Source organism: Callithrix jacchus, chromosome 4 (assembly GCF_049354715.1).
Source record: "Callithrix jacchus isolate 240 chromosome 4, calJac240_pri, whole genome shotgun sequence".
Taxonomy (NCBI): domain Eukaryota; kingdom Metazoa; phylum Chordata; class Mammalia; order Primates; family Cebidae; genus Callithrix; species Callithrix jacchus.
In genome coordinates this window covers 104,860,231-104,883,580 of record NC_133505.1, presented here as the reverse complement: position 1 = coordinate 104,883,580, position 23,350 = coordinate 104,860,231, and the positions used below count along the sequence as shown (strand labels likewise).

Sequence of the window (23,350 nt, the reverse complement as noted above, 5' to 3'; positions counted from 1 at the left end):
CTGAATTGCATTTCTTATATAATTTCAATGTTAACCCTTTATCAGGTGTACGGTTTGCCAATATTATCTGTTCACTCTGTTGGTTGGTTCCTTTGCTGTGGAAAGGTTTTTAAATTTGATGCAATTCCATTTATCTAAGCCTGTGTTTTATGGTCAAATAAAAAAATCATTCTCCAGACCAATGTCAAGGAGTTTTTACCCTATGTGTTCTTCTAGTAGTTTTACAGTTTCAGTCCTTACAATTAATAATTTAATCTATTTTGAGTTGATTTTTGTATATAGTGTGAGATACAGGTTCAATTTCATTTTCCTATGTGTGGATATACAGTTGTCCCAACATCATTTATGGAAGAGTCTATCCTTTTCCCACTGTGTGTTCTTGGCACCTTAGTCAAAGATCAATTAATGTAAATGCATGGATTTATGTCTGGGCTTTATGTGTCTGTTTTTATGCCAGTACTATATACTGTTTTGATTACTTAAGCTTTGAAACATACTTTGAAATCAGGTAGTGTGATAACTCTAGCTTTGTTGTTTTTGCTCAAGATTACTTTAGCTATTCAGGCTTTTTTGTGATTCCATACAAACTTTAGAATTGATTTTTTCTATTTCTTTGAAAAATATTTGAATTTTGATAGGGATTGCATTGAATCTGTCAATCATTTGGGGTCATATGAACATCTTAACAATATCAGTTCTTGCAATCCATGATCACAGGGCATATTACCATTTATTTGTGTCTTCTTCAATTTCTTTCATCAATGTTTTCTAGTTTTCACTGTACATCTTTCACTTCCTTGGTTAAATTTATTCCTAAATATTTTATGTTTTGGTTGCTATTATAAATGGGATTATTGTCTTCATTTCTTTCTCAGATGTTTTGCTGGCATATAGAAATGCTACTGATTTTTGTATATTGGTTTTCTATTTTATAACATTAGTGAATTGATGTATTAGTTCTAATAGTTTTTTGATGTCGTCTTTGGGGTTTTCTATATGTCAGATCATATTACATGAAAACAGAGACAATTTTATTTCTTCCTTTCTAATTTGAATGACTTTTACTTCTTTTTCTTGCTTAATGGCTCTGGCTAAAACTTATAATACTATATTGAATGAAAGTGGCGAGTGTGAGCACCTTAATCTTGTTCTTAATCTAAGAGGAAAAGCTTTCCACTTTTTGTATGCTCTGTATTTAAAACCAGGCAGTATCAGTTACTTTACACTATATTCAAGGAATATTGATATATTTGTATTCCACTGGCCTCTATTCAAATTGCCTTCCTTTTTCCTAACTCAAAGCAATACAGTATACCACTCCTATCTTTTAAAGTCTAGGAAACCTTAGAAAGGGTTTTTTGTGCTTTAGGAAGTGACATTAAATATAAACAAATGTCGTCTCCCCAAATATGACCTCTCAGAGTTTTAGTTGACTAAATGTGTTAAACAAGAAAAGTTTAATGTATGTTTAAATATCTTTAAAATAGAGTCCTTTCTTTAGTTGTCTTCGAAACAAATATTTGTATGAAAATATGTGGCAGAAGATACGTGAAAAAGGAAGTGATAGGTCTCAAGCAGGTTTCCTTCTTCTTAAGCCTGGTTGCTGTTCTTCCATAAAAATTTCTCTACACCATGGATAGCACCTACTACAAACGAAAAACGTGAGACATCTGATTTATGTACATTTTTTCTTCATTTACATTCTCTCATTTACAGAAGTACAATTTAGGACAGGACCTAGCATGTATTAGGTTCTTAACGAAACTTCCTGAATTGATATTAAATTGTTTATAGTAGGGTCAGCATTTGAGGTGGTTTCAGTAAATAGTGAAATATTGCTGAAAAATCTCTCTCTCTCTCTCTCTCTCTCTCCCTCTCTCTCTCTCTCTCTCTCTCTCTCTCTCTCTCTCTCTCTCTCTCTCTCTCTCTCTCTCTCTCCCCAACAACCATTCAGGCACCAATCATCTGCCTATCCTTTCCAAACTTCCCTGACTAACCACTTTGAGTCGGATCTACAGCAGCAACCCCCTACCTAGTTAACCTCCCCGCTTTCATCCTTATAACTTTCCAACCTATCCGATGCGCTGTGCCAACTCTCTTCCTTCCAGGAGCATTATTTCCATAGGATCTCCCCTCTACAATGGCTCTTAATTGCCTTTTGAGTCTAATTAAAACTTCTTCTAGACCCTCTACCAATTAACTCCATACACTGTTTCCCTTAGCCCTCTCATGCCAGGTGCCAGCTCCTGCTCGCAGGCCCAGCCAGCAAACCTGCTCGCCCTCTGCCTTTTCCTGCTTCCTGCCTCACATTGTGCCAGTTGCCTCCTACCTAGAGTGCCTACTCCACTTCTCTCTTCTTGCTGCCAAAGCATTCTTCCTTTTTTGTTTTTGAGATTGCTAAATCACCTCCTAGCTTTGATTAAGGACCCCAAAGTTCTGCACGTAGGTCTGTTCTTTTGGAAATGCGTGTGTCTTCATGTTGACGCCTTACAGGGAGCAGTGCCCACACATCCTGGTCCTGCCATCTTTGAGGCTTGTGACTTGGTCTTTTCCACAACTTGGTGAAAGTGCCTCTACTGCTAAGTCCTTGGCTCATGTCGGATCCGCATTCTCCCTGGACGTCCTGGTTCCTGTCTCGACTTCCCTTTCCCTCCCGAATTGTGCGCTGCCCTCGAGGTCTCAGGCAGCCACAGCTGCCCCTCAGCACTCACCCCTATTGCGGTGGAACACTGGAAGCCTCCGGGGCCTCCAGGTGCTCCGAAGGCAACTATCTAGGAGACAGCGGCCTGACGCGGGGAGGGTCTGCCTGGAGAGGAGACCTTAGGCTGCAGGTGGCTTCCCCGCAGAGGCCGCTTCTTCCCGGTCTTCGTGAGGCAGCTCGGCCCGGGTCCTGAAAGGTGGGGGAGCAGCCAAGTGGAGGTCCCGCTGCTCCCTGAGGCTCCGCTGCTCCCCGAGGCCCTGCTGCTCCCAGATGCTGCCCTGTGTCGCGGCTTCAGACCCAGACCGCCTCTCGCCACGCCGGTGAGTTCCTGAAGACACGAAGTGTTCTTAACACTTAACCCCAGTACAGCCGGGGCGGCCCTGCTGCGCTGCCCACGCGGCAAGACTGAGGCCAGGTGGACCCAGGCGCAGCCCTCGAGCCTCCCGCCGCGAAGCCGTTCTTCCGCTCCTGCTTGGGCCACCGGAGCCGGCCCAACACGGACAGGAGCCCCTGCTGCCCCGACGCCAGGCCGGGCTGGGAGCGCCAGTGGTCCGGCTCGCGCACCCAAAGGGGTGCCTGGCGTGGTCCTCTCCTCTGCTCGAGTGGCGGAGAGACCCCCACCTTGCGCCGGCGGAAGGGCCCTTGGGGAGGGGAGAGGACTTTCCGGGTGGAATGGGACCCCTAAGCCCACTCTAGGCACCGGGTTTCTCCGCAGCGCCACTCCCGGCGACTCCAGGGTGTCGCGGGGCGCCTGCGGGATCCAAGCGTCCTGATTTCCAAGTCCGGGGACTGGATGTGGCCCTGGGCCTCTGGAGATCTTCAGACGGGAGGGCTGTGTGGATTCATGATTAGCTGCGGGTGATTAGTGCTGCTGCTGCTTGGTGTGTGCTTGGTTTTAACTGCGTGAACCTGATATTCTCCTCCTAATTCAGTCTGCTATAAATGACACCACAGATAGACACTATAAACCTCAAAAGTTTGAAAGATGTTGAAGAAAAAGGAGTGTTTTCCAAGAGTACAGGGCTAGTCATTGCATCACAGGAGCTATGAGAGTCGTTACGATCACTGGTGTGTGGCGCCGGTGGCCGGAATGATCGTTTCAGCTACAAGTCAGGACCTGAATATGCTAAACACAAAAAGTCTCCTGAGTGGCAGCCCCAATTTAAAGCTAACCAGAATCGGTGGTGCCTTTCCTGGATAATGCAATTGAGATGACTGTTTCTGCATTTCTCTTTCCCCACACAAATAGACATGGATATACGGTTATTTTTAAGTTAGAAAACATTTCTTAGGCTGGGTACAGTGGCTCACGCCTATAATCCCAGCACTTTGGGAAGCTGAGGTGAGAGAATTGCTTGATCTTAGGAGTTCCAGACCAGACTCTGCAACAAAGTGAGACATGGTGGCATATGCCTATAGTCCCAGCTACTGGGGAGGCTGAGATCCCTTGAGCTCAGGAGTTTGAGACTGCAGTTAGCTATGATTGCACCACTGCAATCCCATCTGGGAGATGGAGAGAGACCCTGTCTCAAAAAAACCAGAACAAAACAACAAACATTTCTTATTAGTCATAGCAGAGACCTCCATTGGAGTAAGCAATAGTAGTGCTTCAGGTTGGATTTGCACTTTATACAATGCTTTCACGTACGTTATTTCATCTGAGCCTTACTTCAACCCTGTTGCAAAGTTTAAAACGGGTTATTATCCATGTTCTGCACATGAGAAAACTGAGATCTGAAGATGTCAATTGACTTTCCCCAGTTGCTGGTTAGTAAGCATAGAAGGACAGACAAGTACGTGAGTTCTGACTGCAAGTCCACTGCCCAGTTCCATTAATACTGTTGGGAGCTACCTGAAGTCCATGTCCTCTCTCTTCTCCTCCTCCTCCTGTTATTTGGGATAAAGGCAGAGGGAGAAAACAGCGTTCATGGTGCAAACGGCCCATAGTATGGTAGGAGGACAAATGCACTGGGCTCTGAGGAAAGCAAAGTTCAGCTGAACTGATACCTTTGGTGGGAGTTTCTGGGGGAATGTTTTCCCTAGTCTGGAAAATTCTTACATGGATGGGTTTCTGTTTAAGTGATCTACTTTTTTAAAAAATCCACTTTTGAGTGGTAAAACTGAACAAACCTACTATGGAGCAAAAGTGTGGGATGAAACCTGGGCTGGGTTAAAATAGCATTGGCTGGACTCCATTTTTGCTGATTGAAGCATTCTACTTGTTATTAACCATGGTGTCTAACCTGGTATTCTGGTCTTAATGCTTGCCAAAAGCTGAGGCTTCTCTGAGAGACTGAAGACTTATCAACTACAGCCTCAACATGTAGGAACGAGGGAATTGGGGAAGCGATTCTTTCTTCCTATCTTTGGGAACTTTTCTGGTATAGAACGTAGTGTCTTTTCTGGCATAACTTTTCAAATCTATACTCAGGAATTACCTAGAACTAGATGTTTAGAAACCCTTGTCGGGGTCATATGAGTAGTCACCTTTACAAGTGTTTGCCTAGGAGAGATTGAGGGAAAGAATGTAGAGTGAGGAAAGAGAGGAGGAGTAAGGGGAAGGAGAACTGGATCTGAAAACGTGTACTGACTGGGAGGCTGTAAAATCAAGGGTAGTTCCGAGCCGTTGCCACTGTGGGGCGCCAAAGTTCTACTCGGCTAAGGCCCGCCGCCTTCTTGGGTGCGAGGACAGAAGTCCTGGAGAACAGATGCACTGGGGGAAGAGAGCGGGGAGGAAGGAGGGAAAGGAAAGGAAAGGAGGGGTGGGGCTAGGGTGTCCTTTATTCTCCAGTTAAACTCGCCTGGGAGACTTTGTTACATAACAAGTCTGTGCGTGGGGGAAAGAAGACTTTGTTAGAGGGAAAGAAGGAGGGTGTGGGGAGGGGGTGAAGCTCTTAGAAAAGAAGAAAATCTCGGAATACTGAGTTGACTTGGGAGCACAAACGGTCCTCGTGGCTTCAGAGATGTTGGGGCTTATTCTTAAACTGGGGCCATGACCTTTTTTTAAAGGGAGCTAGCGAGGAAGGGAGATAGGTTTGGAAAGGGTCCGTTCCCCGACCCCTCACCCAACAGACACAAACCAGAGACCCCGCCCAACCTCCCGGCCCTTCGCCCCACTCCCTACCCCCTCCCTTGCCTCGAGGCTGCTGCCTCCAGGAAGCCGGGCTCTTTCTCCTCCGGGGCGCCGAGGCTCCATCTGCAGCCCCCGAGGACTCCTCAGCCGGGATAAAGGGCGGCCTCCCCCGCCTGCCAGCGCTCCGGGATGCTCAGCCGTCAGCTGCCGGGAGGCGCTTATTTCTTTCCGACGCTGCGGGCGGAGAGGGGCGGAGGGGCCGGGGCCCGAGGGGCGGGGCGGGACGGGACGTGGGCGGGAGGCGGCAGCCTAGACCTGGGGAGGCTGAGCGCCCCGGCCCCGCCAGGATTTATTACATCCCAGCCACTGGCAAAGGTTAGGAACGCGCATTTAGAGACAGGATAATCCGAGTTTAAATATTAAAAGTAAAAGCAGAATCGGTCGAATATTTACCTAGAGACTGAGCAGATCTCCCTTCGCAAGGGGAGAGGACTGCGGAGGAGTCCGGCTGCGAGGCCAGCGGCTCTAGCGCTGTGCTTCCCCAGTGACACCTCCCGGGAAGGCCAGGACCCACCTCTGAAGCTTCCTCTGACTGTGGTTAAGGGGGCAGACCTGGGACCCGCCCCCCCCCCCTCAAGTCGATTGGAGTCTTTGGGACTCGGTCCAGATCTTCTGCTTTGTCATAGTCCCCTTTTTAAGGGCCTCCCGGACCAACACAAAAGGTGGCAGAAAGTACGTTGGATCAATAGCAAAGATTGTTATTTAGATAACGAATTAATCTCCCTGTTATAATACTTTTTATAGTGAACTTTGCACCCCTTCCATAAGAAAAAGGAATTTAAAGGGAGAAGAAAGTCTCAAACAGGATTAAGGTTTTAATTACAATTCCCTATCGAAATAGTATGTTTGATGAGCTGATCTTATCAATTAATAGTAACATTAAAGCACAAGAAACAGATTCACGGAAATATACTTAAAGGAGCCTTTTAAAAGTAATCGCACTGGGTAACTAGCGGGGCAGGCGGCCAGAGATGCTGTGTCCGAGCAGGTTTCGGATCTCCTCTGCTCCGACTGGTCCAGAGCGGGGCGCGCATCTGGGGCGCAGGACGGGGTGGAAGACCGGGCTATGCGGGTGGGAGGGAAATAATAAATAACAGACGCCTCTTCCAAGCCGAGGCCCACATCAAAGTTGTGGCCCCTCAAGGGCCGTGTAGTTCACTGCGTTTGGGTCAGCGTTATATTCCAGGGGCAAATAAAGTAATTTGAACATGCACCAACAGTTTTCCATAAAATACGAGTTAAAAGAAGTAATAGAACTAATCACTGTCTCCTCAAATCAAGTAGAAAACATTTCAATGCACTAATTAGAGTAATTAGAATAATAAGCCTCTGCCTATATGTGGTAAGACAATGTGTACAAACAACTTTATTTAATGTATACTGGTAATCAGCGATGCGTGCCTGCTTGAATGCTTAGCGCAATAAAACTACCCTCCGTCCGCCCAAACAATCAAATACAAATTAGTTTAATGATTGTGCCTGCTGAATGTCTTAGAAATCCACAGGCAGAGGCGAGTAAATAGAAACATCCTTGTTTGCTTCTACGACCCCGCCCGGGCTGGCCGCGGGGCCGGGTGAGTGGCCGCGGGCGGGTGCGGCGGGAGCCACCGGGAGGCTCCGCCGCGCAGGCGGAGGCCAGGCCGGGCGCCAGCACAGACCTGCGTCGCGAGGGAGCCCCTGCTGCTGCCCTTGGTCGCCTTCCCACTCCTCTCCCGCCAGCTTCCAGCCTCTGCCACCCTTCTTTGCAGTGCTGGGTCCCAAACCTCCACGTTCCCCGCTTGGCCTCACCTCCTCCGACAGGCGAAAGGCCTCTTTAGAACTCGCCCACCGCCTTGTTTGCGACGTTTTTCAGAGCTGAGTGATTTCCTCTTACAGGGCGACTCCTCCCCCGGGCCTCAGAGGACTAAGGGGGACTTGTGCCGGCCCTGAGAGCCCTCAGTTCGCGAAGTTGAATGCTAGGCCTCCAGTACTGAGATGCGGCCCCTCACTTTTGCGGCCCTCAGCTCTGGCTTGAGATGCCGAGGCACCCAGAGGGGCTCCCGGGCCCCCTTCTCTAGGGAGCTGACTTTTCTTTGCTGGGAACTGACTTCAAACCCAGCAGGGGAGTGGTTTCCAGGGGGTCTAAGAATTCGTTTTCCTCCGTGCTGCAGCGCCTGGAGAGTAGGTTCCTCTTCACTGAAGGCAGGGAGCTGAGGTCAGAAACACCCAGAAGTTTGCTGGGTGGAAGCTGAAGGGAACCTGCCTCAGAACTTTGCTCCCCAGCTCTCAGCTGTCCCCCACCATTTTCATCAATACCACCGCCCCCGCACAAAAGCAGGAAAAGCCCAGATTACTGTACTTCCCTGGGCAGCGCTCCCCCTTTCCTCTCCAGTATTCCTGCACTCGTCTCCGTCTTTCTCTAGGGGCACCGTCTTCCACAATTGCCTTTCCTATGCAGGTGCAATGTCCTGGGCCCGACTTTGCAGAGTCAAGTGGAAAAGCCGGGCAGGCAGAAAGCTAGGAGACTCTCCTCTGGGCCTCGACCCCTTGTCACCCCTAGACTCCCCAACCTCTGCCCCAGCCACATGCGCCCCCAGAGAGGCCCTGCCAATTCCTGCGTCTAGATCCTACTTTCCCGGGGCAACAGCCATACCCAAGACATCTGGACTCCTCCTAACTGCCACCTCTAGCCTCTGGTGGGGCGGGCAAACCCACCAACTGTCCCCCTTACCCCACCCCGCTTCCCTGGGAAGTGAGAGAGTGGAACAGCTGGACCTCGGAGCTGTTGACACTTCCCCTGGGGGTCCGGGCTTCCGAGCCCGGGAGCCGCAGGCACTCAGGGGCTGCTGGCAGCGTCAGGAGTGCAGGCCCGGGCTGGGAGTCCTGGGAGTGCCAGGCTCCTCTCCCTCTCTTTCCTCCCTGTGAGGCCGAGCCGGCTGTAAGGACCTTCAGACAGCGGCCTGGGTCCCCGAGGTGAGGGCTGTCCGCTGGCGGCCAAGACACCTCTTTTGCAACTGGGCAGGGAGCAGATGCTGGCCGTCAGCACACTCACCCGACTCTTTCAGGCGCGGCACCCAATTTGAAGGAGTATTTGTTAGGGGAACAACATCAACGAAAAGTTATTAATGTCAAATAATTATCTCCAGAATCACGTACTGTGGAACACGAAAATTCCTCTGACAAAATGAGATTTCTTAACAGGAGGAGGAAAAGAACTCCCAACACTTTTCACATAGATGTGCCTGAACCTTATGATTGTAAAGCCCAGTGATTTACAATGGCTAATTTGTGTTATAAACCCACAAGAAACTTTCTTTTTCCCATCCTCCTGCCAAACTCTCTGTGACCATATTTTTTGGTGCGTGGCTTTTTTATTCTTTTTAAACAACAAACCCAGAGGAAACACTGGTGGAAGGAAAAATATATGACCCAAATAAAGAAAGGACGCAAATTCAAATTTACTCCACAGTGAGGTTTCCTACTGCCGTTGCTCCACACACAAAGTTAATCGTATATATTTCATAACAATCAAAATCCTTTCTATATCCCTCAGATGGAGTTCTAGGGCTCCCCTGTCTTCCTAAAATTGGTGACAACTACATCTTTGTGGGGGATTTATTTTCTTCTTTTTTCTAGATGACAGCTCCCCATTCTGAGAGCAGAGAGAGCTGTTTGCCGCCAGCTAGAGACCACTGGAGCCTAGGCTCTTCAGGCACAAACCACACATGGAAGTCGCCCTCGCCAACTCCCAGACAAAGAGCTATAAAAACTCAGAAAGACGTGGAAGGAATAAACTTTAGGATATAGATGCACTTTTACTGGCATATTAAATAACATTTTAGACTTAAAAAAGAAGAAATACAACTTAATGTTACCAACAATCAGAATTCTAGGAACAATAAAAGAGGCCAGGATTGTTTTGATGGGATGTGAAATCATTTCTAAAACCTCTAAGTCAAGCAGAGGTGTCATTAAGATAAAGGAAGGTACTATATGATGAAGTTTGTTAACTTTTCTTCTTTTAAAGGAGGGAACAAATTTCCTAGTTTCCCACCAAACACCAAAAAAAAAAAAAAAAAAAAAAAAGTGAAAATATTCGTTGTTTCCTTATCTCATTATCAGCCAAACAAGGCCTTAGGAATAAAAAAGCCATTTTCTGGTACCCTCATACCTGCCTGATAAGGAGGCATTAAAATAACACTGGCCCACCTTCCGAAAACCTGGGCCAGTTAATTCCGTGATTGGTTAGCTGGTGGCAGATCCCTTGCCACTTTTGCCTTGTTTCCCATCCTGAATCGAATGGTGGGAATAGGTATCAGAAGCCCGGATTCTCTCTCACTGCCATCTGCCCCCTGTTAAAAGACTATGCATCATTGAAAAGTAAACTTTCCTAAACAGGGAAAATGTTTATAAAAAACTTAGTTGTACATTCCATTTAGTTATAATATCAAGATTCGTAGTACTTCAAGATGCACCTTTTTCTTTCGTTTTAAATAAACACTGTCCTTTGCCTTACTCACTGAAATATACAAGCAGACCCAAAGAATCACTTTTACCTTTGACCCTCACTTCACCAGCCTTCTTTCTTTTCCTGTACAAGTTCCATTCTTTACCTCATTTTTAAACTTGTGTAGAAATTTAGTAGAATCTAGAACAGAGTTCTATAAACTGATTGAAAAATCAACAAAGACAAATCACAGAGACTAGTGGTAAAAAGATAATTTAACCCACTTTCCAGCACTACCCAAGCTGCCTCCAAAGTAAGGCAAGTGAAAGGCAAATGAATGCAGCATATAGACATATGTGCAGGTACTATTGCACCCAAATGCCACCCACCTCCCCCACTGTTGCTGTTGCATCTCTTTATTAGTTGCTTTTGAAAAAATAAGAAGGTAGATGAGTGTCTTTACCAAAGCCATTTCACTAAAAAATTTTGCCAACCAGTGCATGGCCTCCACTGGTAGGAGCAGGAGGGAAAGGGGAAGAGAAGAATGCTTTTGTTGCTACCATCTGAAATATAAAGGCAGTTACTTCATGGGAACCGAGAATGTTTAGGACTACCAAGCATAATATTATTTGTGGCTATTCCCTCCATCTGACCTTCACATAACTCATTTTCACATGATCATTTCTCCCCCATATTATTACATAAATATTAAAAGTAACATATTTTAAGGAAACACGAGAGGTCTTTGGAATTCTGCATTGTCTTAGGAGAAAGAAAGGGGTTGTTGTGGCTAGCCAACATCTTAGGGGCAACTGTCCCACAAATTTCTCCCAGTAGCAGAGACGGGGTTTTCCTACCTTTATGTGTAATATATTCCCAAACCAGTGTGGAAACTACCTGAGTAGCCTTAGGATCTGAACAGCAAGCATGGGTGAAAACCATGGTGCCCACATTTAACATGTGATGGTTTCCACTCAGCAGCCCCTGTGGCTAAGAATAAAAATGCCTTCTCAAGGTCCACTAAAATGCCCTGCAGAGGGCAGATGCTGCTTGTTTTCTGCCTGCAGTGGGGAAGAATATTGACCCAGAACTCAAATCTATAACCAGCTTAAACATTTTACCCATCAGCATGTCTGCGGTCACAAAACACTTCTTCTTTCTGTCACTTCTCGTTCAGACTATTGATAAGATCATTTGGCTGAATCTGTTTGAGACCCATGTAATATTGACTAGGAGTTAGAAAAGATGATCAGATGTAATAAGCCCAGAAACTACCTTTCAAAATGGACATTTATACTTAAACCAATGTTCCAAGAAGGGCTTTAAATACATCAGCAAACTTGTAAATTGATTTAACACTGCTTGAAATTCTCACTAACCTTAAAATGGATTTTGGTAAGTGTACTGTTTTATCTAAGATTGTCTGAAACAATCTGTTATTAGCATCATGGCTTGAATCTCTCCCATATGTTCTTTTTTTAAAAATTTTTTACTTGCATTAAAGTCTGTTTGTATGCCTAATGAAAAAGACACAATTGTATAAACCATTGTAAAATTCATCTTTTTACACAAACTAAACGGGAATAATGTATAGGATCTACCTCTAATCATTTGGTAAACATACAATAGCATACTATCAGGGTTATTCTTTGTTGAGATTCATAAATTATTAAAAATAATAATCTCCTAAATCCTACTGTTCTGTAGGTCCCAAATTATGTGAGGACCTGTGGGTAGAGATTAAAATCCACCTCGTTCCACTGATGATCTCCAAAACAGCACAACTGAATAAGGTACAGATAACCCAAAAAGAAGATGCAGGCATATCTGCATATATATTTAAAGGGGACAAACATCTCTTTGTAGGACTATGAAATGGCAAACAAATTGAAGCTCAAACCCAATGACCATTTCAATTTAATGCTACAGTCATAGTGGCTGAAAGATTTGGGACTGATAGTTTTTGCAAAGAAAAGTGAATTCGACCAGTAGTCTCCATTACAAAAAAAAAAAAAAAAAAAAAAAAAAAAAAAGCCCCTGAAAGTTATGAACATGAAATCTGGCGGTATATGCATAAAATTTATTCCAAAACTTTATGAAGTATAAAGGAAGGGAAGTGTTTTACACACAACTCAACTCAGTCAATTTAAGGTCTAGGGTTTTCCACCCTTAAAACTTGGCACTATCTTTAAAAATAAAATAAAGATATTTCAATAATTAGAACAAACTATGAAGGTATTGTGCATTTCTGTTTTATGTAGATAATAAAATATTACTTTAACATAAATATATAAGGATCTCTGCGTTTTTATTTTTCCCCACAAGCACAACCAAATGTACCAAAACAAAGTATTTTTTTAAGAGACTGAACAAAAAAATTACATCCCATATAGATTTTGCTCACCTATTCATTTAAAGCTACAGAAAAACAGTTTCCAGAACCTTTTTGCTTCAAAAGAAATAAATATACATTGAGGCAGGCCACTTAAAAATGATATGAAAATATTTCCCTGGGTAGCATTAAAAAAAAGAAAAATAGACAAAGAAACATTTAAACTATTTCTGCATTTCAAAAGACAGATATTAAACATATATACATAGTGGTAAGGTTCAGTGGTAACTTTCATCTTAGTAAACCTCTAAGAGTCAGAGAAGCTGTAGACACATCCTCTGAACTCCAGCTTCTGACCTTACCTACTTGGTAATAAGTATCTGAAAATTCATTTCCTCCCTTTACCAGTGGCTATTTGCCCTGCTCTGGATTGCCTCACTAAAGGCCAGTCCCCAAACCTCAGGAACGAGCAGCGTGATACACCAGAAGCAGCTCCGTGCCCATCTCCTTGTGACATTCATTGGGGGAAATGAAATACAGGCAAATAAATATGCCCATTATAAGTCACAATTTATCTTGCAAAAACATTGAAAATGAAACAATCACAGGTGTTTGAAAAGACAATATAAAGCATATTTCCTAAAATCTTAAAGACTACTGAGTGCAATGCTAATCTGATGCTGAACCATAATTTTATGGTAGTGAGAATTTCATTTTTTAAAATAAAAATGTATCTAATACCTAACTGGAAAAAAACCCCAAACTTTTAAGATTAATAAAAAGTGTTTTCCCTTTTAGCGCCCTTTTGTGCTGATTTTTCTTTTAAAATTTAACTGGTCACAGTTTAATGGTATTTATTTTCAATACAGTTACAAGTTTTTTCACCTACACTTTCCAGTAGAGTCTTTTGTGTTTGAATTAACCATTTTCCATCAAGATAAGGTCAAAAATGCACTTAAAACTATTAACAAAGGGGAGAAAGGAAGGATTGAAAATGGCATTTTTTTCCCCACTTCGTTTGCCTTCCTTAGTGAAAGAGAGGGGAGAAAGCTGTCCAAGTCAAAGTGGTATATTCTGCAATAAATTACAGGAAAAGAGGGTGTGGGACCCTAAATATGACTTGATAAACGAGCTAGTGAAGACAAAACCTGTCTACTTTGTGGAGATAATCTGTGTATGCTGTGGGTATTTGTGTGTTAAAAAACACAGTTTCGTGCATACACTATTAAGTTCCTGGATCATTTTTTTAATGTAAAAAATATTAGAGAAAGTTTACTGCTGCTGTCAGCACAAATAGTTCCTCATAATTGTTATTAAAACTGAAGGTAGAGAACTATATAGGGATATCTGAAGCTATATATTTCCCTAGTTCTCTTCAAAGTGCCACTTTCTTTCTGCTGGACAACTCTGGGAATATATTTAACCTCCACATTTCCTCTGAGCTCTTTCACAGTGGGTCCGACTGATAAAATGAAGCAATCAGTCACTCGCTATCGATTTTTCTTTTTTCTTCCCTCCATAACTTCCCCCAGAAACACTGCCTGAAAATGAAGTTTACTTTGTGGCTGGTAACAACAACCAATGCTTGACTCTTATTTTTATATTCCAAACTGGATTCTTGCCTTGGACAAAGCAGGTAGACCACATTTCCTGAAAGCAGAGAATTATCTATTTTGTATGAAGCCAATCGTTTTGCTTTGGTAAGAGGAACAAATAGATGTTACACCCACATAAGGGGAATCTGAAGGTAACCAAAGTTCACAAACAGTAAGAACAAGGGGCAACACAAGAACACTGGAAATGGAGAGTGGCCAAGAGCTGGCTTCAACTCTCTCAGATGAATAAAGCAAAACAACAAAATCCCCCAAAACGGCAATTCCCAAATTAACGGTAGGGAGAAAAAGAAAATATGTTCACGAATTTGTTCATGTAAACTTCGATTTTCTTGCAGTGCAAATTTATGTGGTTAAATTTTGCCTATATCAGAGAAAGTATGTATTTTTTCCTCTTTCCTGATGGGAATCCACATCAAATAAACACAGCAGCATGTGCCAACTCCAAGCATCAGGAAGCTGCGGTTTGTGTTTATCATAGTTTGGTGGACATTTTTTTCCTTTTTGGTAATTTGTTTAGTTTTGCCAGGTATTTATCTCAGTGCTTGCCATTTCTTTCTATCTCTCTCTCTCTCTCTATCTATCACACACTCTCCTCACTCTCTCCAGGAGACACTCCACTCCATTGCCTGGTTACTCGCCTGCAAAGGTCAAAACATCATTACACCTGCTACCTTTAAAGGATAGTCCAGTGTCTTAGTTGCTTTCCTTTTTCCTTAATTTTTTTTTTCTTTTTAAGGGACGGGGAAATAATAATTAAAAATAAAAGAACAATCAGAAGTTAGAGAGGGAACAAGAGGGCCGGGAAAGGGCCAAGGACCGAAGGGGAGGGGGAGCCCCGCGCTCTGCCCCTCCCCCCACGCTCGAGTTCACTGGACGGGCGTCTGCACCCCGTGGTGTGGTGGCGTGTCCCTACTCCCCCCGTACACATCCTCGGCGCCCGGCAGAGTCCCTCCGGGAGGGGTCATCCTTTTCTCTTTCTGTCTCCTGTTACAAAACCAAACTCTCACCACCTCCTTCTCCAGCTGTAAGCTGTCCGCGAGGGAGGTGATCTCCTGGGCCGAGGGCTTGGGGCATTTGAGGAAATGGCTCTCCAGAGCCCCCTTGACGCTCACCTCGATGGAGGTCCGCTTTTTCCGCTTGCGCCCTTGCGCTGCGATCTTGTCTATGCTCGTGGGGCTGCCCGAGGACGAGTCCGCCTCCTCCAACCACTTGTTCAACAAAGGCTTCAGCTTGCACATGTTCTTGAAGCTCAGCTGCAGGGCCTCAAACCTGCAGATGGTGGTCTGCGAGAACACGTTGCCATACAGGGTACCCAGCGCCAGCCCCACGTCCGCTTGGGTAAATCCCAGTTTGATCCGCCGCTGCTTGAACTGCTTGGCGAACTGCTCCAGGTCGTCCGAGGTCGGCGTGTCCTCGTCCGAGTGCGGGTCGTGGTGCGCGCCTGGGTGGCCAGGCGGACCCTGTGGGGGCGGCGGGGGCGGCGGCTGCTGGTGCGGGTGCGAGTGCGGGTGCGGGTGGTGGTCTGCATGGTGCGGCTCGTCGTGCGCGTCCCGCAGGCCGTGGTGGTGCAGCCCCGCCGGCTGCCCGCCGGCGCCCAGCATGCCGTTCACGGTGAAGCTGGGCTGCGAGTAGAGCAAGCCGCCGTTGGACGCTCCCATTGAGGGTGGGAGGTGCGCTGCAGCCGCCGCGCTCCGCCATGCCCCGGGCCCCGGGTGGTGGTTAGCGGCGTGGTGCACCAGATGCGGCGGCCGCTGCTGCTGCTGCTGCTGCTGCTGTTGCTGCTGCTGCTGCTGCTGTTGCTGCTGCTGCTGTTGGTGCTGCTGCTGCAGGGCGCCCGGCCCGTGCAGCTCGTCGCCGCGGCCGCCCTGCTGCACCACCACCGAGGGCTTGATGTCCGGCTGGCCTAGGGGGCTGGTGGACCATGGGGAGCCGTCGCCACCGCCCCCGCCGCCGCCCCCGCCCCCCCCGCCGCCGCCGCCGCCCCCGCCGCCGCTGCCGTGGGACAGCGCGGTGATCCACTGGTGAGCGTGGCTGAGCGGGTGTCCGTTGCTCTGCAGCGCGCCGTAGTCGCCCTGCACCAGGCTCTGCGCTTCGCGGTAGCCCCCCGCGCCCTGCTGCATGCCGCCGGGCGGCTCGGCGTGAACGATGGAGGCGCTGGAGGTGAGCAGGCTGTAGTGGTTAGACGCTGCGGTCGCCATGACTCTCTGAGCCGGACTGAGCGCTCCGGTTAAAGGAGCCGCGCATTTGACAGTTACTTTTTCGCCTTGGGCTCCCTCTCGTTGCTCGCTCTTTCTCTCTCCTCTCTCCCACAGCGGGCAGCTCCGACGCCCGCTCCGACGCCTTCTGTTGCTGCTCCTGCTATTACTGCTGCTGCTGCCGCCGCCGCCGCCTCCCGCCCGCCCGCCCGCGCGCCCTCGCTCTCTTTCTCCTCCTCTCCCTCCTTCTCGCTCTAGCTCACTCTCTGACTAGCTCGGCGCTCCCCCCTCTCCCTGCTCTCTCCAGCTCTCTCCCGCTCTCTTGGCAGAGCCGGCTCGCAGCGGCACGCGCCTGGGCCCCGCCCCCTCCGCCCCCTCCCATTGGCTCCGCGCCCTTTGATTTACGTGGATACCGCTAGCAACCTCCCAGGCCGGCACCACTGATTGGCGCAGGGCTACTCCCTCCTCCTCCCCCGGGCTCCGAGTCCTCCTAGACCTCCTCCCAGTCCCCTTCGCCTCCCGATTCAGATTCCCTCAGTTCTCACCCCTCTTCTTCCTCACCCAGGGCCTCCTCCGCCCTCTCTGGGATGGGCCCCGCCCCCCATCTGTCTCCCAGGCAGAAAAGCCGGGCAGGGGGGCGGTCCCGGTGCTCTTATCGACCTCAGACACTTGGAAGACTTGGATTGGGGCGAGGGGGTGGGGGGGAAGGTGGTGTCCACTTTCTCGTCCCAATAGGGCTTTGAGAGGAGGGGAACGGAGGGGGTAAGAGAAAAGCTGGGTCACCCCGAGCCAGCAGGAGTCGGATTTTTATTCACCTAGGGACACACAGTTTCTCCTAAACCTAGAGTCAAGAGCCAGACTTGTTCCCCTATTCAAGTCTCCTTGCATCCCACGGTTAGAATTTCAGTGCTCAAGTGTCTCGTGCTCCAGAGTGTGCGGACACTTCTGCCCCAATAAAGCTCTTCTCCTTCCCTTTTACCCCGTGGCTAGCACAGGCTCCCTTCCTTTTAGGATCCAAGCCCAATGGTCTCCCATTCCCTTTGCGAAAGAACTCGGAGAGAGGCAGGCTCAGCCGGCGCCGCAGCTTGTAAGGCACTCCAGTCAAGGCTCGGAGTTGCTTGTTCTGACAGCGCAGCGGTCTGAATTGAAAACAAAACAAAACTCTAAAGTCTCTCCGTCAGATTCACAAGCGCGCAGTTTTTGGTTTAGAAAAGTAGAAGCCTGCGTGGGCTCCGCCTTGTGCGAGACTGCAGGAGTGCTGGCGAGGGGTGTGCGGCCTCGTGGGGCGGCGCAGTAGCCAAAGGCCGCTCCGGGAAGCCGAGCCGAAAGGCTGCGCGCGCGATTCCCCGCGTTCCTACCGCTGATCCGTGCAACTTTTCAGTTAGCCGCTTCGGAAGGGAGGAAGAGTGTGTGAAACAAATGGGCTGATGCCAGGGGAACCTTCCTAATCAGCAACTTCTGTGGGCGCTAGCGGGTGGGGCTGGTCTGTCTTTGGCGCTCCCTGGCCAAGCTCCTAGTTCAGCTTTCAGCGGTGAACTCTTGAGCAAGATTACGGACCCTGCACCAGCAGCGCCACTCTACGGAGCGCGGGCGCCTCGCTCCATCAGTTCCTTAGCCGCGTGGAGAGGTGCCTCCTGTCAGTTTCAGAGCCTGCAAGCTCCGTAGCTAGAACCCAGGCGGGGACCCAGGCTGGAGCTGTGTGACCACTACCCAGGGCGAGGTGTATACTTCGGCGATGTAAAGCGAATCAAAAGTTAATGCCAGGAAGGGAATGACAGACCTCAGGGAACCTGGATGGCGTCGCCACCTCTCACCCCTGGCTCTATTGCTGGTTCTGCCAGCGGTCGAGGGCAAGAGAGGGGCAGCCAAATCAAGCTTAGAGGGAGCATTTGGGGGCCTCTGAGCATCTCAGTCTAGACAGCGGACTGGAGCTGGCCAGAAAATTCATCATGACTAACAAGGAGCCATGCTCTTTGGAGAGTGGCTGAGCTGTTTATAAATCACCATGCTGAGCAACCGCCCGGGCAAGACGCTTTCGCTGAGAATTTCCACGTGTCCTGTGTTTATGAGCGTGTGTGTGGGAGAGAAATGGATAGGGGAGGGGCCAGCCCACAGTCCGCCAGCAGGACGGACCTGCACCCCCCTCCACTCGCGCACCCGCGCGGCGAGGCGAGGACACACAGGCTTGTCACTCCGTCCCAGCGCAAGCGCGGGGCCACTCTGGCCCCGCGCCTGGGGGCTGCTAGTAATCCCATAACTTTGGTCAGCTAGGAAAAAATGAAAAAGTCCGAGCCTCAGCGCGCAGACTCGGCGGCTGGTGCGGGCGGCTTCTCAACCGCTAGCGAAGGGGCTGGGTGGAGGGCAGAACCGCCTTCTCCCAGCTTCGGCCCTGCGTCCCCTGGGCGAGTCGCGTGGCTTTCCCTGGGCCTCGGGGAGCGCACAGGCAGCCTGCCAGCCGCATCTTCTCCTGACCCTCCGTGCCTATCTTTTCCCGGACCTGGGAGCTCAGAGCTCCCACAGACAGAAGAATTCAGTCCTGGGGAATAGCCCCGTCCGAATGATAAGCAGCTCGTACTTCTCCCACACCTTTTTGGAGCAGGTGTCTGCTTTTCTTTGGATTTAATTTCACATTTCTCAAGGGACAAGGACTTCAGCCCATAGGATGATACACTCGAGGGAAGAATGAAGTTTCCAAACATATCCGAGGGAACTGAGGGGGCCTGGCTCGGAATCAGTCTAAAACTTCCTCCTCCTCTAATCTTCCTCTCCACACCCCAACCCACCCCCCGCCCTCCTCCAGGCAAAGGGCGCCAGTGTGAGGGGACAAGAATAGGCTGCACGTGGTGGGACATCACTGGCGATTAATGCTGAGATCCTTCCCACGTTGACGTCTCAGGTCTCCACTCCACCCTCCACCCCATCTCATTTCGCTGGTGGTCGAGGAGCCAAAATGTTCCCAATAGGGTTTAATATGCCCAATAAATCCCCGGGAGTACACAAAGCGATAGCCTACCCGGGGCCTCAGTCTCTGCACCCCACCCCCACCCCCGAGCACAAGCACGGCCAATCACCGGGCTGGCGAGCCCGGCGGGGCTGGGCGCACCGTTGCTCTGAGCACCACCTCCCGACCGAGCTACCGCCGCCTCCCCTCCAGACACCCGGGCCCGGTTGGCGCGAACACCGGGTTCTGAGCAGCCTGGGCTTCCTTGTCTGCCTCCCTACGCGGCACCCCTTTGGGGCTGGAGAAACCTGAGCTCTCACAAGCTTTAGGTCCAGAGGCGGGCCTCTCCACCGGTTGGTTCCTCCCCCGTCCCGCGTTCGAGGGGCCCATTCTTTGGGCTGACTCTGTCAGGGCAGAGTCTGCTCGTCTGCCTGCCATTCTCCTCCCGCATAAATGCACGTTGAAGGTGTCTCGGGCAGACACCTCCAGGTTTTGATTCAGCTCATTCCCTTTCACTGTTCAAAGCAGCTGTTCAAATACAGAGGCTGCTTACGTTGACGTGGAGAGGATTTCAAACAACGCCAAAATGCTTTGAACTGACAAGGTGTCTTGATATCTCCCTCACTCCAGCGCAGCTCCTCGAGATCACTCGCTAGGACAATGACTGAGCAGGCTGTTCCTGCGGGCCTCGCAGCCTTGGGGTGCGGACTGCTGCGTGTCCTAAGCCCCTTCCGCAAGGACAGGATGAAGGTACCTGTAAGGAGGTGCTGGGGCCAGCCCAGTTTCTTCTCCCAGGTCCGGAGGAACCTCTACTCAGTCGGTACCCAGAGCTGGACTTGTCTGAAGAAACGGAGCCGACTCCTTCTTGCCCGGGTGCGCTGGGTGGAGAAGAAACATCTTAGAATAACACCAAAAAGATACACATAGTATCTCTCACGCTTTCACCCTCCTCGAGATTGTGAGCCGGACCTGGGTCTCATCAGCACCCAACACCTTGACATAACCCCTCCAAATTTCCACCTGAGTAGCAGTTATCGATCAGTCCACACACTGTAACTTGAACTCTAATTTATTAACTCCTTCATCTAGTAAACACACTCATACCATACGTAAAATAGTATTTTTTTAATTTTTATATACCAGAAGTTGGCAGAAAACCCAGCATGACCACTCCCATACATAGAGCTGGAGGCACGCAGTTACTAAAATAGAGGTGAAATGGTATTCATTTGATCTTAATTTTTTTCTTATTTAAGTAGTCTCAGGATAACAGAAATGAGGAAACAAAAGAAAACAGAAAGAATTTTCTTAGGAGATGGCCATTGGGGGAGTGGAGGTAGCAACTGGTTTAAACCTAGGTAAAACTAGAAAAATAAACTGCTGTTTCTTTTTTCATAAATCCACCTTGGAGGAGCATGTTTGAATGTCCCCCCACCTCCTCCTCTTTTTAAAAAGCCTTGTCTCAGTCATTTATTCCTGTGCTTTCAGCCCCAAAAGCTGTTTGATTTGGTAAGATCCCCCTCCATCCTCTGAGTGGAACTTCTTTGCTAAGGGCCTACAGAATGTCAAAACTGAGGCTCCGGCTTCAGAGCTAGAGCTTTGAACAGCCAGTCCACACAAAAACGCAGTTGGCGGCTTTAATGAAACTGCCTTAAAGCTTCAAGAACTTCATCCTTGGGGGATGCGTTTATAAGGAACATGGAAAATGCATTTCCAAGTTGCTGGTTCTTGTAGAAGCATAATAAACATTTACCAAAAAATAAAAAATAAAAAAGACAAAACTTAATGTCTTTAATTATGCAGCAGCACATTTTTCTCCTAAAGAAATAAAGCTTCCATATAAATTTGTATGTTACGAGCTATACCTATATTTTGCAAATTCCTGAATGTGCATCTGTCCCCATGTCATGAAAGGTCTTGAAGAATTTAAGTTTCTGAAAGTTGAAACTCCCCTAGGTCATATGCTTGGCAACTCTGTCCATACCTCACAAACAAACAATTCTATTTTACTTTCACTAGTGTGTAAACCAGTGAAATGTAATGTTCTTAATTTAGTATTAGATATAAAATTATCTGTATTTATAGATACTAATCTCTTTCCCTTTTTCTTCAAGTTATGAATTTTATCATTAAAAACAGTCCCCCACTTTGTAGTCTGTAAGTGAATATATTATAGACAGGGATGGCTTGAAGACATCTAACACCACGTCACCCAGATAGTCTAGCTGTTTCAAGGATTACTTTGAGTAATTTATCAAAGGAAGCCTGCTAAATCCTGAGCGGTGAATATGAGGCCTTAGGAGGGAGAAAACATAAAGGCAGCATTCCATCACTGTGTAAGATAAATTCTGTTTGGAGGAGTTAATATAGCTTGTTTATACAAAATCTCAGAAAAAAAACAGGAGACGACTGGCTTCTAGTTCGCTTTCTGCATTTTCATTTTCAAAGGACTAAGAGTTAAATGACCTCTTAACAATGAAGCCTAAAGGTGTCTGTGTGTGAGTGCGCACGCACGCACACACAGGCACGCTCGCATTTTCTCCCCCTAGCCTTAAAGCAGGTGGACGGCTGGCCACCAGCAGGGGATGACAACTCTTTGATAAATTAAAGTGATTTCAACACAAACCTCCTTAGCTCTAAAGCATTTGGAAATGTACTGACATGGAGCTCCTGGCTTCTCATCCTCTGGAGCAATTTGTGAAGAGGAAGGCGAGCAAGGGATGACTGCACTTACATACACCTGTGCACAGGCGCGGACTGGGGAAGTGGGAGGAGGGGTACTCAGTTATATCACTGAAGCCATTTCCAAGGGCTAGGGCTGTTGCTCTGTCCCTAACTGTATTTGGTTGAAGTTTGACTTCAGTTTTCTTATTCTGCCTGCACAAGCACGAATGCAAATCCTTCTGAAGTGTAGAGTGCACTTAACAATTGTGTCCTCAGTGTCCCGGAGGATGGGGGCGGGGCGAGTGGGGCAGGGGGAGATCGGTGGGAGAGCACGGGCGGGAGAGATGCTTTTCTGCAGAACAGTTAACCAACAGCGGTAATAACTGTGGGCCAGGATCTTCTGCTAGTTCTTAGAGTTTCGAATCTATCATTCTAGACAGCCTTTAAACCTCATAAAGCTAGGGATAACTGTATTTTTAAAGACAGGTTTCCAGAATTTGGGTCCTGGGAACACTGGGGCAGACATTGGCCGGAAGAGGAGGCAGGAAGAGGAAGCCTTAGGCAGATTGGAGCAGGGAGACCCCTGGCTCCTCTTGTCTTTTCTGAGAGTTTGCCATGGTAATCTAGGGCAGCCAGGTCCCAGCATTAAATGCAAAATAGGAAAACATAACACGGCCGAGTCACAGGCCTGATCATATTAACGCCCTAGGTCAGACAGAGAGAATAATGAATAGGCGCGGAGCTCAGTTCGTGGAAGGGAACTTAATTAACCTTGGGAGAGTGAAAGAAAGTCAGAGATCATGTCTAGTACTTCGGTCTGGGGTGCTTATATTAATGTGTGTGTGTGTGTGTGTGTGTGTGTGTGTGTGTGTGTGTGTGTGTGTTGGGCGGAGGAGAGGTGTAGTCTGCTCTATGCATTTTTCTAATTTTTTTTTAACCCTGGGAAAAGCTTGAGTTTGTACTCCTGGGGGCAATCCAATCACCCACACAATCCCCGCAGGGAACTCCCCTGTGGGAGCCCCCGAACTCGATAGTGAGGTCCTGTGTCCTAGCCTTGGCCGGCGTAGGGGAATCAGTGGGGGTAGAGAGCAAGAGCTGAGGCTTCCCAGCGCCCTGGCCTGACCTCGGGAGGGACTGCTATGGAAAGGATGGAGGTGGGGGTGATGGGGAGGGATGTTCCACGGCCAAAGAGCGCCCAGGCAGGTCCTGGCTGCGATCCGGGGGAGGAAGACCAGGGCGAGAAGCAGGAGGCCGGGCCATTGTCCAGGGAGGGCGCATTTTTGTCCGGATGCTGCTGGTTGCTATAGCGAGGAGGGAAATCCAAACAGAAAGGCTCAGTTCG

At 48.2% G+C, this 23,350-nt stretch overlaps 1 protein-coding gene across 1 annotated transcript; it reads right to left on the bottom strand.

Annotated features, from left to right (window-relative positions):
* Positions 1–9,608: 9,608 nt before the first annotated feature.
* POU3F2 (POU class 3 homeobox 2) lies at positions 9,609–16,717 on the bottom strand. The gene has a single exon (XM_008994810.4). It carries the CDS (start codon positions 16,404–16,406, stop codon positions 15,075–15,077), a length of 1,332 nt encoding a protein of 443 aa, XP_008993058.2. The 5' UTR covers positions 16,407–16,717; the 3' UTR covers positions 9,609–15,074.
* Between the last annotated feature and the right edge of the window lie 6,633 nt (positions 16,718–23,350).